The 18,977-nt window shown below is 64.2% G+C and overlaps 3 protein-coding genes and 2 long non-coding RNA genes across 5 annotated transcripts; 2 read left to right on the plus strand and 3 right to left on the minus strand.

The window, feature by feature from the left end:
* Positions 1 to 259: 259 nt before the first annotated feature.
* LOC146420636 (uncharacterized) lies at positions 260 to 2,001 on the minus strand. The gene is made up of 2 exons (XM_085048062.1): positions 1,273 to 2,001; positions 260 to 1,154 (listed from the first exon to the last, which is right to left on the minus strand). Exons 1-2 carry the CDS (start codon positions 1,336 to 1,338, stop codon positions 327 to 329), a joined length of 894 nt encoding a protein of 297 aa, XP_084904188.1. The 5' UTR covers positions 1,339 to 2,001; the 3' UTR covers positions 260 to 326.
* A 1,724-nt stretch (positions 2,002 to 3,725) lies between these two features.
* On the plus strand, positions 3,726 to 4,519 carry LOC146420637 (uncharacterized). The gene is made up of 2 exons (XR_014849080.1): positions 3,726 to 4,099; positions 4,343 to 4,519. It is a non-coding gene; the product is annotated as an uncharacterized LOC146420637 (long non-coding RNA).
* Positions 4,520 to 6,901: 2,382 nt separating this feature from the next.
* Positions 6,902 to 9,215, minus strand: LOC146420638 (uncharacterized). The gene is made up of 2 exons (XM_085048060.1): positions 8,174 to 9,215; positions 6,902 to 8,110 (listed from the first exon to the last, which is right to left on the minus strand). Exons 1-2 carry the CDS (start codon positions 9,211 to 9,213, stop codon positions 7,066 to 7,068), a joined length of 2,085 nt encoding a protein of 694 aa, XP_084904186.1. The 5' UTR covers positions 9,214 to 9,215; the 3' UTR covers positions 6,902 to 7,065.
* Positions 9,216 to 11,558: 2,343 nt separating this feature from the next.
* LOC146420639 (uncharacterized) lies at positions 11,559 to 13,174 on the plus strand. Its single transcript, XR_014849081.1, has 2 exons — positions 11,559 to 12,285; positions 12,529 to 13,174. It is a non-coding gene; the product is annotated as an uncharacterized LOC146420639 (long non-coding RNA).
* Positions 13,175 to 14,249: 1,075 nt separating this feature from the next.
* LOC146420640 (putative cytosolic iron-sulfur protein assembly protein CIAO1) lies at positions 14,250 to 18,752 on the minus strand. Its single transcript, XM_085048061.1, has 7 exons — positions 18,614 to 18,752; positions 17,926 to 18,074; positions 17,325 to 17,436; positions 17,111 to 17,199; positions 15,950 to 16,151; positions 15,178 to 15,265; positions 14,250 to 14,917 (listed from the first exon to the last, which is right to left on the minus strand). Exons 1-7 carry the CDS (start codon positions 18,750 to 18,752, stop codon positions 14,677 to 14,679), a joined length of 1,020 nt encoding a protein of 339 aa, XP_084904187.1. The 3' UTR covers positions 14,250 to 14,676.
* Between the last annotated feature and the right edge of the window lie 225 nt (positions 18,753 to 18,977).

Raw genomic sequence — 18,977 nt, forward strand, 5'->3', positions numbered from 1 at the left:
GGGGCCAGGTGCGCTCTGTGCCGGCGGCGCCCGTCCGTCCCCCCGCGCCCGGTTCTCCGCCGGTGCACCAGGTGCGCTCTCTGCCGGCGGCGCCCGTCCGTCCCTGCTCCCCCGGGCGCCCTCCCCGCCGGCGGCGCCCGTCCGACCCCCGCGCCCGGTTCTCCGCCGCCGGCGTGGCTGTTCCACCCCCCGGGCCAGGTGCTTTATCGGCGGCGTCCGTAGTCCAGCTCCCCCCGCGCCCGGTTCTCTGCCGCCGGCGTTCTGCTTCTCCCGGGCGCCCTCTCTGCCGCCGGCGTCCGCCGTCCTGGCTCCCCCGGGCGCCCTCTCTACCGGTGGCGTCTGTCGTCCTCGCACCCCCGGGCCAGGTGCCGTACCGGCGGCGGCCGTCGTCCTCCTCCCTCTCCCGGTGCTTTCTGCCGGCGGCCGTCATCCTCAGTCCCCGGGACGCTCTCTCTGCCGGCCGAGTCCGTCGTCCCGGCCCCCCGTGCCCGCTTCTCCGCCGCCGGCGTGGCTCTTCCACCCCCCGGGCCAGGTGCTTTATCGGCAACTCCCCACGGGCCAAGTGCTCCGCCGGCGTCCTGACTCCCCCGGGCGCCCTCTCTGCCGCCGCCGTCCGTCGTCCTCCCCCCGGGGCCAGGTGCCCTCTCTGCCGGCGGCTTTCGTCGTCCTGGCACCCCACACCCCGTGCTCTGCCGCCGGCATCCATCGTCCTCCTCCCCACGGCCAAGCGTTCTGCCGGCGTCCTCGGTCCCCCGGGCGCCCTCCCCGCCGCCGCTGTCCGTCGTCTTGGCCTCCCGCGCCCGGTGCTCTGCCGCCGGCGTCTGTCGTTCTGGCCCCCGCGCCCGGTGCTCTGCCGCCGCCGTCGGTCGTCTTTGCTGCCCCGGGCGCCCTCCCCGCCGCCGCGGTCCGTCGTCCTGGCCCCCCGCGCCCGGTTCCCCGCCGCCGGCGCCTCCACCTCCCCACCGGGTTCTTTGCCGGCGGCGTCCGCCGTCCCAGCTCCCCGGGGCGGGTACTCCGCCGGCGGCATCCGTCGCACTCCTGCCCGGACCAGGTGCTTTGCCGGCGGCGTCCGTCGTCATTCCCCTCCCCGCCAGGTGCTTTGCCGGCGGCATCCACCCTCCCAGCTCCCCGGGGCGGCTGCTCCGCCGGCGGCGTCCGGTGTCTCCCCTCCCCACCTCCCCCTCCCGGTCCTTTCGGGTGGCGTCCGTCGTCCCAGCTCCCCGGGGCGGCTGCTCCGCCAGCGGCGTCCCGTGTCCCCCCTCCCATTCCTGATCCTTTCCGGTGGCGTCCGTCGTCCCAGCTCCCCGGGGCGGCTGCTCCGCCGACGGCGGCCGGCATCCTGCCCTGCCGCCTCCGGTTCTCCGCCGGCAGCGCCCGTCCTACTGGCCTCCCGGGGCATCGAATCGCCGGTGGCGTCAGCCGTCCTCCCTCCCCGGTGCCAGCTGCTATAGCAGCCGCGTCCGTCGTCGTCTCCCCAGCTCGGGAGCTGCGCCGGCGTCGTCCGTCGTCACGGCCCCCTGCGCGCCCGGTGCTCCGCCGGCGCCGTCCGTGGTCCTCGCCTTTCGGCGCGGCTGATCCGCCGGCGACGTCCTTCGTCCTCGCCTCCCGCGCTTGCCGCTCCGCCGCCAGAGTCCGTCGTCTCCGCCGCCGCCCGTCTCCACTGCCGCCGGCCGTGCCGGTGAGCCGGCTTGGCACGCTGCTTTTATAGGCGACACAAGCCACGCCCCCGTCGTTTTCAGCCAATGAGAGCTCAGTGTCGATTGTGGCGTGCAGGCACCACCTGTCTTCGGCTCTTGTGATGTCACAGACAGGAGGCGGGGCCAGCACAAGCGATCTGATTGGCCGGTCTGGAGGGGGTTTCCCGCGCTCATTAGGCTTGGCGGCGCTGATTGGCTGTTTCGGGGCTGCCCGGGAGGCCGGTGGGTGGGGACGAGGCCCAGAAGTGGGCGTGGCTTCTCGGCTTTGGGGGCGGGGCCGGTGGGGGGGCCGGGGCCGGCTGGGCTAAACGTTCCACTGGCATCGGCGAGGGGCTCGCTGGAGAGCTGCTGCCCTTTGGACTGCCTTGCCATGGCACTGGGGCTCCCAGGGGGCTGGCAGCGCAGCTCAGGGCGGGGATACGGCCCGGACTGGAGTCAGGGTTATGTGTGGCATTGGCGTCAGGGGAGTGCAACTGGCAATGGCATTGGGGTTTGGTCTATAACGGTATGGGGCTTAGGGCTGCAAATGGGGCCGCATTTGGAGTTAGGGCGAAATGGGGGATTTGGGTTAGGGTTGAGCATTTAGGGAGGGGCTGAGGCTTCCATTAGAACTGCCGTCGGGATCAAGGCTAAACGTGGCATTGGCTTTAGTGCCGGAGTTGGGATTGCGTCTGGGGCTAGACGTGTCTGGGACTGGGATGACATTAAACACGGGACTGCGGCTCTGTCTAAATGTGCGCTGAGATGGAGCTCAGCATCATGCTTGCCTTTGGGACTGAGTGCGCACCCAGCCGGATAGGGCGCACGACACTGGAGGTTGTCCCTGGCACTGTCCCACCCTTCCTCATGCACCGCACCTCGATGTATCGGGGGTGGCGGTGGGGGGGGGGCGAAAGACGACTGAGGGAGGGTTGGGGGTGCGGAAAAGCCTGTGACTTGGGGGCTGTCTGCGGGAGGAAGGCCCACCGGGAGGGCTCTCTGGGGGTCCCAGCCCCATTGCGGGGGCCCAGGCTGGTTGCGGGTGCCACCCCGCAGGTGACTCGGGGCCGGGGCCGTTGCCCTCGGGCTCGGGGCGGAGCTACGCCCCCTTCGCCACACTCCCCGCCCCTTGCCGCAGCTCTCGACACGCCCGGCGAGTCCCGCCGGGAGCTGCCGCTGCCTCAGCGCGGCCCGGCTTCCCTCCGCCCCTTCCCGCTCCCGGATCCCGGATCCCGGCCCCGCTTCCTTCCGCCGGCTCCCTCCAACCCTTGCCGCTTCCCTCCGCCGGGTCCGGCACCCCGGCGCCGCTTCCCTCCGCCCGGTCCCTCAGCCCTTGCCGCTCCCTCAGCTCATTGCCGCTTCCCGCCGCTCCTCTCGCTGCCTCCAAGCCTTGCCGCTTCCTTCCTCCCGGTGCCGCTGCCCCGAGCCCGGCCCGGCCCCTCTGGCCGTGAGCTTCCTCTGGTGAGTGCCTGGGCGCCGGGAGGGAGGGTGCTGGGGGCGGCCCCGAGGGGCTCCCAGCTCGGCTGGGAGGGGCTGGAGGAGCACTTGGACTTGGTGTGGGAGACCCCATTATTTGGGGGGAGGAAGCGTTTGGGGAGGGCTGGAGGGGGGGCTGTTCTTTGCGGGGGTCTAGGAGGGAAGGGATTTTGGGGAGGCTCTGAGGGGGCTGCTGGGTGCCGCTGGTGGGGAGGGGGGGGTGTGGATTTTCGAGGAGAGTTCTGAGCTTTGAGGAAGATGGAGGGGAAGATTGAGAGGCCCCCAGGAGCTGAGGAAGGCAAAGCGGGGCTCTTAGGGGAAGGTTTAGGGGAAGTGGTGGAGCGGTTTGTGCTGGGGGTTTCAGCAGGGGCTTGGGAAGGTTGCAGAGTGTGTGTGGAGGAGGGAAGGCCTTGAAAAGAGTCGTTGAGAATGTCCAAGGAGAGGCTGAGAAGAAAGGCCCTTGAGGGATATGGGCAGGAGTGGAAGGCCTGGGCACGTAGTGGACTTTTAGGAGGAAGCATTGGAGGAAGGTGCAGGGAGAGAGGGTCTCAGGTGGGATGAGGAGGGGGAATGGGGTGGTCCTGGAGGGCAGGAAACTGTGGAGGGAAACGGGGGGGAGGTTTGGGGGGTGCGTGAGGGATTGGGAAACTTTTTGGGAGGGGAGTTTGAGAGAGCAGGCTCGGGGGAGGGGTTGTCTGGCAAGTGGAGAATCTCATTTTGCCCAAGCCGAGCTCTGGTCCTGCCATCCTGTTGTTTTTGTCACTCTTTCTAGGAGGCAGGGAGCTGTCAGGGTCTGAAATCTCCTCTTTTGGGGTATGTAAGGGTCGATGAAAGAATCGAGTTCTGTCTCAACATTTCTCATCAGAAACTACAGGTGCAGAGACGGAGCGAATGCTTTGCACCTGCCTGAGTTGGTACAGAGCAAAGGCCTTGTGCTGCCAAAGCTGGTACGTGACGAAGGCTTTGCACCCGTCGCCCTGACAGCCGTTGTGAAAAAGCTGCCGAGCATGCCTCGGACGCTCCTCCCTTGGCCCTGCCAGGTGGAGTTTAGCATATCTCCGCAAGAATTAAGGGAGAGCAAAGGCGGGTGGCAAGGAGGGACCAGGTGTATGGACTAGCATAAAAGACAGCTCTGGAGTGACTGAACTCCGAAGATCTTCCCCCCCGAAAGATCACGTGGATCTTTGCAGAGGCAAAGGAACGCCTACTGACCGGGACCCCAGAGACGCCGGACGTCTGTGGAGCCGTGGTGGTAGCTATAGTCCCCTTTCCTTCCCATCTTTTCCCAATTTTCTCTCTTTCTCTCTCTATCGCAGGCCGCATTATGGGCTAAATTAATAAAGTTCCTCCTTGGATCGAAATTTAAATCCCTTGACTTGTTGAATTTTGTGCTTTCTTTTCTTTTTGCACTCTTGAGATCATAGCTGGTGCGAACCGTCACGCGTCTGCTTATGAGTGGACCGTGACACTCCAGTCCGGGCCGTATCCCCGCCCTGAGCTGCGCTGCCAGCCCCCTGGGAGCCCCAGTGCCATGGCAAGGCAGTCCAAATGGCAGCTCTCCAGCCAGCCCCTCCCCGATGCCAACGGCATATTTAGCCCAGCCGGAGCCGATGCGCCTCTTGTCGCCGCCACCGCTCTCGCTTACCTGCGCTGACGCCCCCAAATGGGAGGGGGTCGGACACCAACCCCGGCTCGCCAAAGGTAAGGCGGTCGGAGCAGCGCCGGGGCAATGAGGATGGAAAGCACAGGGGCCCGAGCAAATGGGAGGAGGACGGAGAGCCCCAGGGCATCCCTTGGACACTGGACAAAATAAACTCGAACTTCAAAACACCTCAAATGCTTTGCCTGCTATTTGCTCTCCCAATGAGTCAGCTGCCATGCAAGGAAATCACAAAGCTCCACACCTCCCCACGGGAGAGGAGGAAGGAGCCCCGCCCCGGGCGAGGAGGACGCTGAGCACCCCCAAGCCCTCCAAAATCAAAGATGACAACAATGCCCCGGCCCTCATTGAGGACAGGGAGCTAGGATGGCCCAGCGTTCTCTCTATGTCTCTCCTGCCTGGGGAGTCCTGGGCGTGTCTCCGTCCCTCTGCACCTGCTTGGTGGCTGTTGGTGGCTCCATTCTTCTCTCCCTGGGAGTCTCCATCCCTCTTGGCCCTGCTTTGTCTCTTTGCCTCTTGCACCAGGGGATGCTTGGGGATCTTGCGGGCTGTCCTGCAGGGGGCGTGACCTCGGCTGGGTCACCACAGGGGTGAGAGGGACAGAGACCCCCCAGGCATCCCCTGGATTGAGAAGGATGGAGAATCCAGCCAGCGTGTCCTGGGCACGAGGTGAGAGGCGTGGAGATGCTCCCAGGCTCTCCCCGGCTTGAGAAGGATGGAGACCCTCGTGATCATGCCCTGAGGAGAGAGGGACCGCGAACACGGCTCCTTCTCCCTGCCCAGGGTGGCTGTAGCTGATTTGATAGCCCAGACTCCCATGCTCATTGCTCATCTTTATAGAAGCTGTTTGACAGTGCTAATAAGATTAGCTAACACTAATGCAACGGAATCCATGGGATTCCATTGCATCCCAGTGTTCTCCTGGCTTCCATCAGGCCCTGCTGTGTCGCAATGGAGTCTTGGCTCCATGAGATTCCAGCGCGGAACACCGATAAGCTGCGGAATTCATGGAATGGGTCTTCATCCTGGTGTAAGAGAAAGGAGGGCTTCCATCAAGAAGCAGAGCCTCCAACAAGGACATTGAAGGGAGCGAGGCAAAATCAAATGTTTCTTCTGGGACAATCAATGAATCTCTGTGGAAAATCCAGGAGAGTAACAGGAGCTTTGCTGTGCTCAGCTCGCAGGAGATTCCAGAGGAAGGATTCCCTCATGCATCAGGCCCAGGAAAGAATTCCTGCTTCTTAAGGCTCCATCAGGGTGAAGGCATTTTTTATTTTTACCATGTTTGGAGCAGCCGCTTTGTTGAAGCTGCTGCAAAACACTCCTGTGTTACAACAGGTGCGAGGGATCACGGGGCCTCAAGGCAGCAGCGAGGGGTTCCCCGGTCTGCGAGCGCACCTGCGATGCCCGGTCTGAAGGGAATTGGAGCAAGGCATATTGACTTGACTTGAAAGGGGTGAACGTGCCTGGGAGGCCCAGCAAAAGCTTGCCTGGGTTGGCTTTCAAGGTACCTAAAGGGGGAAGAGGGAAGGTTTGGAGTTTCTTCCAGGAGATCCTAAATGGGAACTGGTCCCAGTGGGAAACAAAACCTTCCAAGGGGTGTTGCAGGTGTCACCTCTGGGATGATTCTTTGACCACTGGAAACCAATTGGCGGTGATCCCCTCATGTGAGAGAAACACATGTGAGAAATAAATAATTTCATGTGAGAAATAAACCATTGTCATGGGTGGTGGCCACTTTCCACATGGGGGGATGCAGAGGAGTGGCCGAAGGATGAAACCTTACAAGACACTTCCATCTGGCAATTAATGTTTTTTTGTAGAAGGGAGAAGAAGTGGGATGAAGTTCCCGATGTGGACATGGGCAGATGATGGAATGTAACCTCTGCGAGAGCTTGTTACCCAAGCTCTGCAGAAAATCCAGTGCTGCAGGAAACACTAGTCAGCAAACTGACAAAAAGCTGGGAACACACATGGGAAGGAAAGAACACACATGGGAAGGAAAGTCATGTGTCAAATCAGCTACAGCCACCCTGGGCAGGGAGAAGGAGCCGTGTTCGCAGTCCCTCTCTCCCCGGGACATGGGAGGGTCACAAGGGTCTCCATCCTTCTCAAGCCGGGGAGAGCCTGGGAGCATCTCCACGCCTCTCACCTCGTGCCCAGGACATGCTCGCTGGATTCTCCATCCTTCTCAATCCAGGGGATGCCTGGGGGGTCTCTGTCCCTCTCACCCCTGTGGTGACCCAGCCGAGGTCACGCCCCCTGCAGGACAGCCCGCAAGACCCCCAAGCATCCCCCGGTGCAAGAGGCAAAGAGACAAAGCAGGGCCGAGAGGGATGGAGACTCCCAGGGAGAGAAGAATGGAGCCACCAACAGGCACCGAGCAGGTGGAGAGGGACAGAGACACGCCCAGGACTCCCCAGGCAGGAGAGACATAGAGAGAACGCTGGGCCATCCTAGCTCCCGGTCCTCAATGAGGGCCGGGGCATTGCTGTCATCTTTGATTTTGGAGGGCTTGGGGGTGCTCAGCGTCCTCCTCGCCCGGGGCGGGGCTCCTTCCTCCTCTCCCGTGGGGAGGTGTGGGGCTTTGTGATTTCTTTGCATCGCAGCTGACTCATTGAGAGACCAAAGAGGAGACAAAGCATTTGATGTGTTTTGAAGTTCGATTTTTGCCAGTTTTATTTTGACCGGTGCCCGGAGGATGCCCTGGGGCTCTCCGTCCTCCTCCGATGTGGTGGGGCGGGCGTGCTTTCCATCGTCGTTGCCCTGGTCGGAGGACCTCCTTAGGTTTGGCGAGCCGGGTCTGGTGTCCGACCCCCTCCGATCTGGGGGCGCCAGCGCAGCTACGCGACAACAGCGGCGGCGACAAGAGGCGCAACGACGGCACGAAAGAGGCGCAGCGGCACATCCCACCTCCCTCCCTCCCATCCACCCGCACACAACAGCCCGTCCCAGGGCTCCATGGTGGCGGCGCAGAGGGGCAGGGCCGGTGCCGGGGCTCCAGCGCTGCGGGGTCCGAGGGCGCGGAGCCGCGCTCGTCTGTGGCGGCGCCGCTGCTGTCGGCCCGCGCCGCTCGGCAGCTGCCGCCGCTGTGCCGCATCCCGAAAGGAGCATGAGCCCGCAGCCGCCTATGGGAGTCGAGTGCTGAACACCGAGGGGCAGAGGAAAGAAGCACACCGGCGGTGGCCGTCGTTCTCGGTCCCGGGGGCGCCCTCTCTGACGGCGGCACGGTCGTCCTGGCCCCGGTCCGCGCCCGGTGCTGCGCCGGCGGCGTCCGTCGTCCTCCCCCCGGGGCCAGGTGCGCTCTGTGCCGGCGGCGCCCGTCCGTCCCCCCGCGCCCGGTTCTCCGCCGGTGCACCAGGTGCGCTCTCTGCCGGCGGCGCCCGTCCGTCCCTGCTCCCCCGGGCGCCCTCCCCGCCGGCGGCGCCCATCCGACCCCCGCGCCCGGTTCTCCGCCGCCGGCGTGGCTGTTCCACCCCCCGGGCCAGGTGCTTTATCGGCGGCGTCCGTAGTCCAGCTCCCCCCGCGCCCGGTTCTCTGCCGCCGGCGTTCTGCCTCTCCCGGGCGCCCTCTCTGCCGCCGGCGTCCGCCGTCCTGGCTCCCCCGGGCGCCCTCTCTACCGGTGGCGTCTGTCGTCCTCGCACCCCCGGGCCAGGTGCCGTACCGGCGGCGGCCGTCGTCCTCCTCCCTCTCCCGGTGCTTTCTGCCGGCGGCCGTCATCCTCAGTCCCCGTGACGCTCTCTCTGCCGGCCGAGTCCGTCGTCCCGGCCCCCCGTGCCCGCTTCTCCGCCGCCGGCGTGGCTCTTCCACCCCCCGGGCCAGGTGCTTTATCGGCAACTCCCCACGGGCCAAGTGCTCCGCCGGCGTCCTGACTCCCCCGGGCGCCCTCTCTGCCGCCGCCGTCCGTCGTCCTCCCCCCGGGGCCAGGTGCCCTCTCTGCCGGCGGCTTTCGTCGTCCTGGCACCCCACACCCCGTGCTCTGCCGCCGGCATCCATCGTCCTCCTCCCCACGGCCAAGCGTTCTGCCGGCGTCCTCGGTCCCCCGGGCGCCCTCCCCGCCGCCGCTGTCCGTCGTCTTGGCCTCCCGCGCCCGGTGCTCTGCCGCCGGCGTCTGTCGTTCTGGCCCCCGCGCCCGGTGCTCTGCCGCCGCCGTCGGTCGTCTTTGCTGCCCGGGGCGCCCTCCCCGCCGCCGGTGTCCCTCTTCCTGGCCCCCCGCGCCCGGTTCCCCGCCGCCGGCGCCTCCACCTCCCCACCGGGTTCTTTGCCGGCGGCATCCGTCGTCCCAGCTCCCCGAGGCGGCTGCTCCGCCGGCGGCGTCCGGTGTTCCCCCTCCCCCTCCCGCTCCTTTCCGCTGGCGTCCGCCGTCCCAGCTCCCCGGGGCGGGTACTCCGCCGGTGGCATCCGTCGCACTCCGGCCCGGATCAGGTGCTTTGCCGGCGGCGTCCGTCGTCATTCCCCTCCCCGCCAGGTGCTTTGCCGGCGGCATCCACCCTCCCAGCTCCCCGGGGCGGCTGCTCCGCCGGCGGCGTCCGGTGTCTCCCCTCCCCACCTCCCCCTCCCGGTCCTTTCTGGTGGCGTCCGTCGTCCCAGCTCCCCGGGGCGGCTGCTCCGCCAGCGGCGTCCCGTGTCCCCCCTCCCATTCCCGATCCTTTCCGGTGGCGTCCGTCGTCCCAGCTCCCCGGGGCGGCTGCTCCGCCGACGGCGGCCGGCATCCTGCCCTGCCGCCTCCGGTTCTCCGCCGGCAGCGCCCGTCCTACTGGCCTCCCGGGGCATCGAATCGCCGGCGGCGTCAGCCGTCCTCCCTCCCCGGTGCCAGCTGCTATAGCAGCCGCGTCCGTCGTCGTCTCCCCAGCTCGGGAGCTGCGCCGGCGTCGTCCGTCGTCACGGCCCCCTGCGCGCCCGGTGCTCCGCCGGCGCCGTCCGTGGTCCTCGCCTTTCGGCGCGGCTGATCCGCCGGCGACGTCCTTCGTCCTCGCCTCCCGCGCTTGCCGCTCCGCCGCCAGAGTCCGTCGTCTCCGCCGCCGCCCGTCTCCACTGCCGCCGGCCGTGCCGGTGAGCCGGCTTGGCACGCTGCTTTTATAGGCGACACAAGCCACGCCCCCGTCGTTTTCAGCCAATGAGAGCTCAGTGTCGATTGTGGCGTGCAGGCACCACCTGTCTTCGGCTCTTGTGATGTCACAGACAGGAGGCGGGGCAAGCACAAGCGATCTGATTGGCCGGTCTGGAGGGGGTTTCCCGCGCTCATTAGGCTTGGCGGCGCTGATTGGCTGTTTCGGGGCTGCCCGGGAGGCCGGTGGGTGGGGACGAGGCCCAGAAGTGGGCGTGGCTTCTCGGCTTTGGGGGCGGGGCCGGTGGGGGGGCCGGGGCCGGCTGGGCTAAACGTTCCACTGGCATCGGCGAGGGGCTCGCTGGAGAGCTGCTGCCCTTTGGACTGCCTTGCCATGGCACTGGGGCTCCCAGGGGGCTGGCAGCGCAGCTCAGGGCGGGGATACGGCCCGGACTGGAGTCAGGGTTAAGTGTGGCATTGGCGTCAGGGGAGTGCAACTGGCAATGGCATTGGGGTTTGGTCTATAACGGTATGGGGCTTAGGGCTGCAAATGGGGCCGCATTTGGAGTTAGGGCGAAATGGGGGATTTGGGTTAGGGTTGAGCATTTAGGGAGGGGCTGAGGCTTCCATTAGAACTGCCGTCGGGATCAAGGCTAAACGTGGCATTGGCTTTAGTGCCGGAGTTGGGATTGCGTCTGGGGCTAGACGTGTCTGGGACTGGGATGACATTAAACACGGGACTGCGGCTCTGTCTAAATGTGCGCTGAGATGGAGCTCAGCATCACGCTTGCCTTTGGGACTGAGTGCGCACCCAGCCGGATAGGGCGCACGACACTGGAGGTTGTCCCTGGCACTGTCCCACCCTTCCTCATGCACCGCACCTCGATGTATCGGGGGTGGCGGTGGGGGGGGGGGCGAAAGACGACTGAGGGAGGGTTGGGGGTGCGGAAAAGCCTGTGACTTGGGGGCTGTCTGCGGGAGGAAGGCCCACCGGGAGGGCTCTCTGGGGGTCCCAGCCCCATTGCGGGGGCCCAGGCTGGTTGCGGGTGCCACCCCGCAGGTGACTCGGGGCCGGGGCCATTGCCCTCGGGCTCGGGGCGGAGCTACGCCCCCTTCGCCACACTCCCCGCCCCTTGCCGCAGCTCTCGACACGCCCGGCGAGTCCCGCCGGGAGCTGCCGCTGCCTCAGCGCGGCCCGGCTTCCCTCCGCCCCTTCCCGCTCCCGGATCCCGGATCCCGGCCCCGCTTCCTTCCGCCGGCTCCCTCCAACCCTTGCCGCTTCCCTCCGCCGGGTCCGGCACCCCGGCGCCGCTTCCCTCCGCCCGTTCCCTCAGCCCTTGCCGCTCCCTCAGCTCATTGCCGCTTCCCGCCGCTCCTCTCGCTGCCTCCAAGCCTTGCCGCTTCCTTCATCCCGTTGCCGCTGCCCCGAGCCCGGCCCGGCCCCTCTGGCCGTGAGCTTCCTCTGGTGAGTGCCTGGGCGCCGGGAGGGAGGGTGCTGGGGGCGGCCCCGAGGGGCTCCCAGCTCGGCTGGGAGGGGCTGGAGGAGCACTTGGACTTGGTGTGGGAGACCCCATTATTTGGGGGAGGAAGCGTTTGGGGAGGGCTGGAGGGGGGGCTGTTCTTTGCGGGGGTCTAGGAGGGAAGGGATTTTGGGGAGGCTCTGAGGGGGCTGCTGGGTGCCGCTGGTGGGGAGGGGGGGGTGTGGATTTTCGAGGAGAGTTCTGAGCTTTGAGGAAGATGGAGGGGAAGATTGAGAGGCCCCCAGGAGCTGAGGAAGGCAAAGCGGGGCTCTTAGGGGAAGGTTTAGGGGAAGTGGTGGAGCGGTTTGTGCTGGGGGTTTCAGCAGGGGCTTGGGAAGGTTGCAGAGTGTGTGTGGAGGAGGGAAGGCCTTGAAAAGAGTCGTTGAGAATGTCCAAGGAGAGGCTGAGAAGAAAGGCCCTTGAGGGATATGGGCAGGAGTGGAAGGCCTGGGCACGTAGTGGACTTTTAGGAGGAAGCATTGGAGGAAGGTGCAGGGAGAGAGGGTCTCAGGTGGGATGAGGAGTGGGAATGGGGTGGTCCTGGAGGGCAGGAAACTGTGGAGGGAAACGGGGGGGAGGTTTGGGGGGTGCGTGAGGGATTGGGAAACTTTTTGGGAGGGGAGTTTGAGAGAGCAGGCTCGGGGGAGGGGTTGTCTGGCAAGTGGAGAATCTCATTTTGCCCAAGCCGAGCTCTGGTCCTGCCATCCTGTTGTTTTTGTCACTCTTTCTAGGAGGCAGGGAGCTGTCAGGGTCTGAAATCTCCTCTTTTGGGGTATGTAAGGGTCGATGAAAGAATCGAGTTCTGTCTCAACATTTCTCATCAGAAACTACAGGTGCAGAGACGGAGCGAATGCTTTGCACCTGCCTGAGTTGGTACAGAGCAAAGGCCTTGTGCTGCCAAAGCTGGTACGTGACGAAGGCTTTGCACCCGTCGCCCTGACAGCCGTTGTGAAAAAGCTGCCGAGCATGCCTCGGACGCTCCTCCCTTGGCCCTGCCAGGTGGAGTTTAGCATATCTCCGCAAGAATTAAGGGAGAGCAAAGGCGGGTGGCAAGGAGGGACCAGGTGTATGGACTAGCATAAAAGACAGCTCTGGAGTGACTGAACTCCGAAGATCTTCCCCACCGAAAGATCACGTGGATCTTTGCAGAGGCAAAGGAACGCCTACTGACCGGGACCCCAGAGACGCCGGACGTCTGTGGAGCCGTGGTGGTAGCTATAGTCCCCTTTCCTTCCCATCTTTTCCCAATTTTCTCTCTTTCTCTCTCTATCGCAGGCCGCATTATGGGCTAAATTAATAAAGTTCCTCCTTGGATCGAAATTTAAATCCCTTGACTTGTTGAATTTTGTGCTTTCTTTTCTTTTTGCACTCTGAGATCGTAGCTGGTGCGAACCGTCACGCGTCTGCTTATGAGTGGACCGTGACACTCCAGTCCGGGCCGTATCCCCGCCCTGAGCTGCGCTGCCAGCCCCCTGGGAGCCCCAGTGCCATGGCAAGGCAGTCCAAATGGCAGCTCTCCAGCCAGCCCCTCCCCGATGCCAACGGCATATTTAGCCCAGCCGGAGCCGATGCGCCTCTTGTCGCCGCCACCGCTCTCGCTTACCTGCGCTGACGCCCCCAAATGGGAGGGGGTCGGACATCAACCCCGGCTCGCCAAAGGTAAGGCGGTCGGAGCAGCGCCGGGGCAATGAGGATGGAAAGCACAGGGGCCCGAGCAAATGGGAGGAGGACGGAGAGCCCCAGGGCATCCCTTGGACACTGGACAAAATAAACTCGAACTTCAAAACACCTCAAATGCTTTGCCTGCTATTTGCTCTCCCAATGAGTCAGCTGCCATGCAAGGAAATCACAAAGCCCCACACCTCCCCACGGGAGAGGAGGAAGGAGCCCCGCCCCGGGCGAGGAGGACGCTGAGCACCCCCAAGCCCTCCAAAATCAAAGATGACAACAATGCCCCGGCCCTCATTGAGGACAGGGAGCTAGGATGGCCCAGCGTTCTCTCTATGTCTCTCCTGCCTGGGGAGTCCTGGGCGTGTCTCTGTCCCTCTGCACCTGCTCGGTGGCTGTTGGTGGCTCCATTCTTCTCTCCCTGGGAGTCTCCATCCCTCTTGGCCCTGCTTTGTCTCTTTGCCTCTTGCACCGGGGGATGCTCGGGGATCTTGCGGGCTGTCCTGCAGGGGGCGTGACCTCGGCTGGGTCACCACAGGGGTGAGAGGGACAGAGACCCCCCAGGCATCCCCTGGATTGAGAAGGATGGAGAATCCAGCCAGCGTGTCCTGGGCACGAGGTGAGAGGCGTGGAGATGCTCCCAGGCTCTCCCCGGCTTGAGAAGGATGGAGACCCTCGTGATCATGCCCCGAGGAGAGAGGGACCGCGAACACGGCTCCTTCTCCCTGCCCAGGGTGGCTGTAGCTGATTTGATAGCCCAGACTCCCATGCTCATTGCTCATCTTTATAGAAGCTGTTTGACAGTGCTAATAAGATTAGCTAACACTAATGCAACGGAATCCATGGGATTCCATTGCATCCCAATGTTCTCCTGGCTTCCATCAGGCCCTGCTGTGTCGCAATGGAGTCTTGGCTCCATGAGATTCCAGCGCGGAACACCGATAAGCTGCGGAATTCATGGAATGGGTCTTCATCCTGGTGTAAGAGAAAGGAGGGCTTCCATCAAGAAGCAGAGCCTCCAACAAGGACATTGAAGGGAGCGAGGCAAAATCAAATGTTTCTTCTGGGACAATCAATGAATCTCTGTGGAAAATCCAGGAGAGTAACAGGAGCTTTGCTGTGCTCAGCTCGCAGGAGATTCCAGAGGAAGGATTCCCTCATGCATCAGGCCCAGGAAAGAATTCCTGCTTCTTAAGGCTCCATCAGGGTGAAGGCATTTTTTATTTTTACCATGTTTGGAGCAGCCGCTTTGTTGAAGCTGCTGCAAAACACTCCTGTGTTACAACAGGTGCGAGGGATCACTGGAGGACATGGGAAGGTCCTGGGTGTTCCTGGGGGACACTGAGGGCTCCTGAAGGTCACATGGAGGGTCCTGGAGAACACTGGGATGTCCTGGCGGACACTGGGGAGAATCGTGGAGGCCATTGGGAGGTCCTGGAGGTCACAAGGATGGTCCTGGAGAACACTGAGAAGCCATGGGGAGGTCCTGGAGGACACTGGGGTAGTCCTGGGGGTGTCCTGGAGGTGCCAGGCAGGTCCTGGTGTCCCTCAGAGTCCCTAAGTCCCTCAGGGCGCTGGTAGCTCCAGAAGATGATGTCCCCAATGTCCCCATCGATGTCCCCACGTCCCTCACTGCCCCTCGGGGGGCTGGTACTGCCAGAAGGCGATGTCCCCATCGTCCCCGCAGGACGCCAGCAGCCCGGGCTCCCGCGGGTTCCAGGCCACGCCGTTGACGTCCTGGCTGTGGGCGCGTGGCACGTGTGCCACCAGGCTGAAGGTGACAGGGGTGCCCGGGGCTGCTGGCACCTCCTGGAACACTCGCACCGCGTCGTCACCGCACGCCGTGGCCACCGCGCCTGTCAGGTGACACCTGGGGAGGGGACAGGGGGGTCAGGGATGGGGTCAGGTGGCACCTGGGGGGTCATCAAGTGGTCAGGTGGCACCTGGAGGGACAGAGGGGTCAGGGAGCACTGTGAGGGTCCCAGGGAGGGGACAGGGACCCTGTGAAGTGGCCCTGGAGGGTCACAGGTGTCCCCAGGTGTCTCCAGATGTCCCCCAAGGTGCCTCCAGGTGTCTTAGGGCTGCTGCCAGTGTCCTCAGTTCCCCCCAGGTGTCCCCAGTGTCACTGACCAGGCCACATCGTAGATGGTTCTCCCGTGGTACCCCGACAGGGTGCACACACACTTCCAGGTGGGCTCAGAGCCACTGCAGGCCACGCCTGGGGACAGCAGGGACACTGGTGACATCAGAACCTTCCCTCTTCTTCCCCTCCCTTCTCTCTCTCCTTTCTCCTCCTTGCTCTTCTCCCTCTCCATTTTTCATTCTTTCTCCTCTCCGTTTCTTCATTTCTCTTTTTCCCTCACTTTTCCCTTTCCCTTTTTTCCTTCTCCACCTTTTCCCCTCTTCTTTTCCTCTCCCTTTACCCTTTTCTCTTCACTTTTCTCTCTCTCCTTTTTCTTTCCTCTCCCTTTTCCTTCTCCCTCCTTTCTCCATTTTTTCATTTTTTTCCTCTTCATTTTTTCCCTCTTTTCCCCCATTTTTCCCCCAATTTCCCACTTTTTTCCCCGTTTTTCCCCATTTTCCCCCATTTTTCTGGTTTTTCCCCATTTTCCCCCATTTTTCTGTTTTTCCCCATGTTTTCCCCATTTTCCCCCATTTTTCCGTTTTTTCCCCATTTTTCTGCTTTTCCCCATTTTTTCCCCATTTTCCCCCATTTTTTCCTCATTTTCCCCCATTTTCCCCCCTCAATTTTTCCCCATTTTCCCCTTTTTCCCCATTTTCCCCTTTTTCCCCCATTTTTCTCTATTTTCCCCATTTTCCCCTTTTTTCCCTATTCTCCGCATTCTCCCCATTTTCCCAATTTCCCCGTTTTTTCCCCATTTCCCGTTATTTCCCTGCTGACCCTCCTGGTTGCCGGGCAGGAACTGCTGCCACACGCGCAGGGTTCTGTCATCGCTGCAGGACACCAGTCGCTGGCCGGAGCTCTCCCAGGCCACTGCCCACACGGTGGACGTGTGACCCTCCAGGGTGGCACAGCACAGCCAGTCGTCCTCCTCCTCGCGGTACAGACGGACTGTGTCATCGTAGCTGGCGCTGGCCAGCAGCTGGGGACAGCAGGGGACAGCAAGGGACATTGGGGACAGCAGGGGACATGGGGACACACTGTGTCATCGTAGCTGGCGCTGGCCAGCAGCTAGGGACAATGGGGACAGCAGGGGACACTGGGGATAGTGAGGGACATGGGAACACACTGTGTCATCGTAGCTGGCGCTGGCCAGCAGCTGGGGACAGCAGGGGACATGGTGGGGACATGACCACACTGTGCATCATGGCTAGTACTGGCCAGCAGCTGGAGACAATGGGGACACTGGGGACGTTAGGGACACGGGGGCAGTGGGGACACTGGGGGACAGCGGCCATACTGTGTCATTGTAGCTAGCGCTGGTCAGCAGCTGGGGACAGCGGGGACATTGGGATGGCATGGGGACAGTGAGGGACAGGGGCTGCAGTGTGTCGTTGTAGCTGGTGCTGAGCAGCAGCTGGGGACATGGGGACATGGTGGGGACAAGGGGACAGCGGGGACATGGTGGTCAGGGGCTGCACTGTCATCACGGCTGGCGCTAGCCAGCAGCTGGGCACAGTGGGGACACAGGGGGGTGACATGAGGATGAGCTGGGGACAGCAGGGACACAGGAAGTGAACTGGGAACAGGAGACAGCTGGGGACAGTGGGGACAGTGGGGACAGAGGGTGAACCCGGGGATGAACTGGAGGGGACGTGAGGGGGGAGCTGGGGACAGGGGACAGTGGGGACACAGAGGGTGACAGCGACTGAGCTGGGGACAACAGTGGGGACATGGCGGTGACATGGGGGATGAACTGGGAGGGACAGGAAGGCTGAGCTGGGGACAGGGGGTGGGCACTGCTCTGGGGGAGCTGCCAGGGGACCCGGCAGGGTCTGGGGGACTAGGGGGTCTCAGGGTGTCCTCTGTCCCCCGGCAGGGTCTGGGGGCTCTCAGGGTGTCTCCTGTCCCCGCAGGGTCCCCAGGTCTGTGTCCCCTCACCTCCTGGCTGGGGTGCCACACCACGTGTTTGACGTCCTGCGTGTGAGCGTTGAGCACACTGACACACTCGTACTCCTCCTCCTCGTCCACTGCGGGGACAGCAGGGACAGCAGGGGACAGTGAGGGACAGTGAGGGACAGCAGGAACAGTGAGGGGACAGGGGTCACCTGCTGTCCCCTCCTCACCCCCCCAGCCCCCCCAGTCCCCTGCTCACCTTCCCACACCCAGACACTCTTGTCGCGGCTGCAGGTGGCCAGCAGTGACCCCGAGGGTGCCCAGGCCACCGCCTTCACCTCGTTCTCGTGCCCCTCCAAGGTGGCCACACACTGCGGGGACAGGCACGGTCACCAGGGTCACTGGGGGTCACCAGGGGTCACTGGGTGGGCACTGGGGGTCATTGGTGGGCATTGTGAGGGTAACTGGGAGGGCACTGGCTGGTCACCAGAGGTCACTGGGAGGTCACTGGGGGCATTGAGGATCACTGGGAGTCACCAGTGGTCACCAGGGGTCACTGGGTGTCACCAGGGGTCACCAGGTGGGCACTGAGTGGGCACTGGGGGCCTCAAAGTGGACACCAAGGGTCACTGGGGGAGATCACTGAGTGGGTGCCAGTGGTCACTGGGGTCACTGGGTGGGCACTAGGAAGTCACTGGGTGGTCACCAGGGGTCACTGGGGGGTTACTGGGGGCGTTGGGGATCACTGGGAGTAACCAGGGGTCACTGGGTGGGCACTGGGTGGCCACTGTGGGTCACCAGGGCTCACTGTGGGTCAGTGGATGGTCCCCAGGGGTCCCCAGGAGTCCCCGGGTGGTCACCTCGAAGCCATCGTTGTGTCGCCTCCAGACGCAGGTGGTGCCGTCGAAGCTGGCCGAGGCCAGGTAGGAGCCGCACGGTGACCAGGCCACCCTGCGGACAGTGCGGCTGTGCCCGTCCGACAGCAGCGCCCGGCACGCCCAGCCCGGCCCTGGGGACAGACAGCACGGGGACACGGGGACATGGGGGGGAGCATGGTCAGCGTGGGAGGACAGACACACCGGGGGGTGACCATGGTCAGCATGGGGACACGGGGACACCGACACACCGGGGGTGACCATGGCCCAGACCGGACACGCCCATACAGGTGTGTGACCCCGCCCCGAACCGCGCCCTGCCACACCAGCCCGGTGCGCTCCCGTTATTCCCTCGCTCCCGTTATCCCTCACCTGCCCGCTCCCACTTTCCCCTCACTCTCCCGACCCTACAACCGGGTGCGGCTCCGTTCCCCTCTCCCGTTATCCCTCACCTGCCCGCTCCCGTTCTCCGCTCACCCTCCCGGCCCTACAACCGCCCGGTGCGGCTCCGTTCCCCTCTCCCGTTATCCCCTCACAATCCCGACCCCAGACCCGCACGGTGCAGTCCCGCTCCCATTCCCATTCCCGTTCCCGTTCCCGCTCACCCTCCCGGCCCCACACCCGCACGGTGCTCTCCCGTTCCCATTCCCGTTCCCGTTCGGTTCCCGCTCACCCTCCCGGCCCCACACCCGCACGGTGCGATCCCCGCCGCAGGAGGCCAGCAGGGTCCCGCTGGGGCTCCAGGCCAGCGCCCAGCAGCGCGACTCGGGGTGCGCGGCCAGCCGGCACAGCAGCGACAGCGCCTCGGGCATGGCGGCACCGGGACCGGAACCGGGACCGACCGGAACCGGAACCGAACCGACCGGAACCGGAATGCACCGGACCGAGAGCGGAAGCGGAAGCGCGGCGGGGCGGGGCGCTGCGGGCCCGGGCCGGGATCGGGGCGCCTGCAGCCTGTCGGTGCTCCGGGCAGCCGGCCGGGATCGCCTGTCCCGGGGCGCTGCCGGGCCTCGGAACCGGTACCGGTTAGCCCGCCG

This window comes from Lichenostomus cassidix, unplaced genomic scaffold (assembly GCF_008360975.1).
Source record: "Lichenostomus cassidix isolate B80296 unplaced genomic scaffold, HeHo_3.0 HiC_scaffold_834, whole genome shotgun sequence".
Taxonomy (NCBI): Eukaryota; Metazoa; Chordata; class Aves; order Passeriformes; family Meliphagidae; genus Lichenostomus; species Lichenostomus cassidix.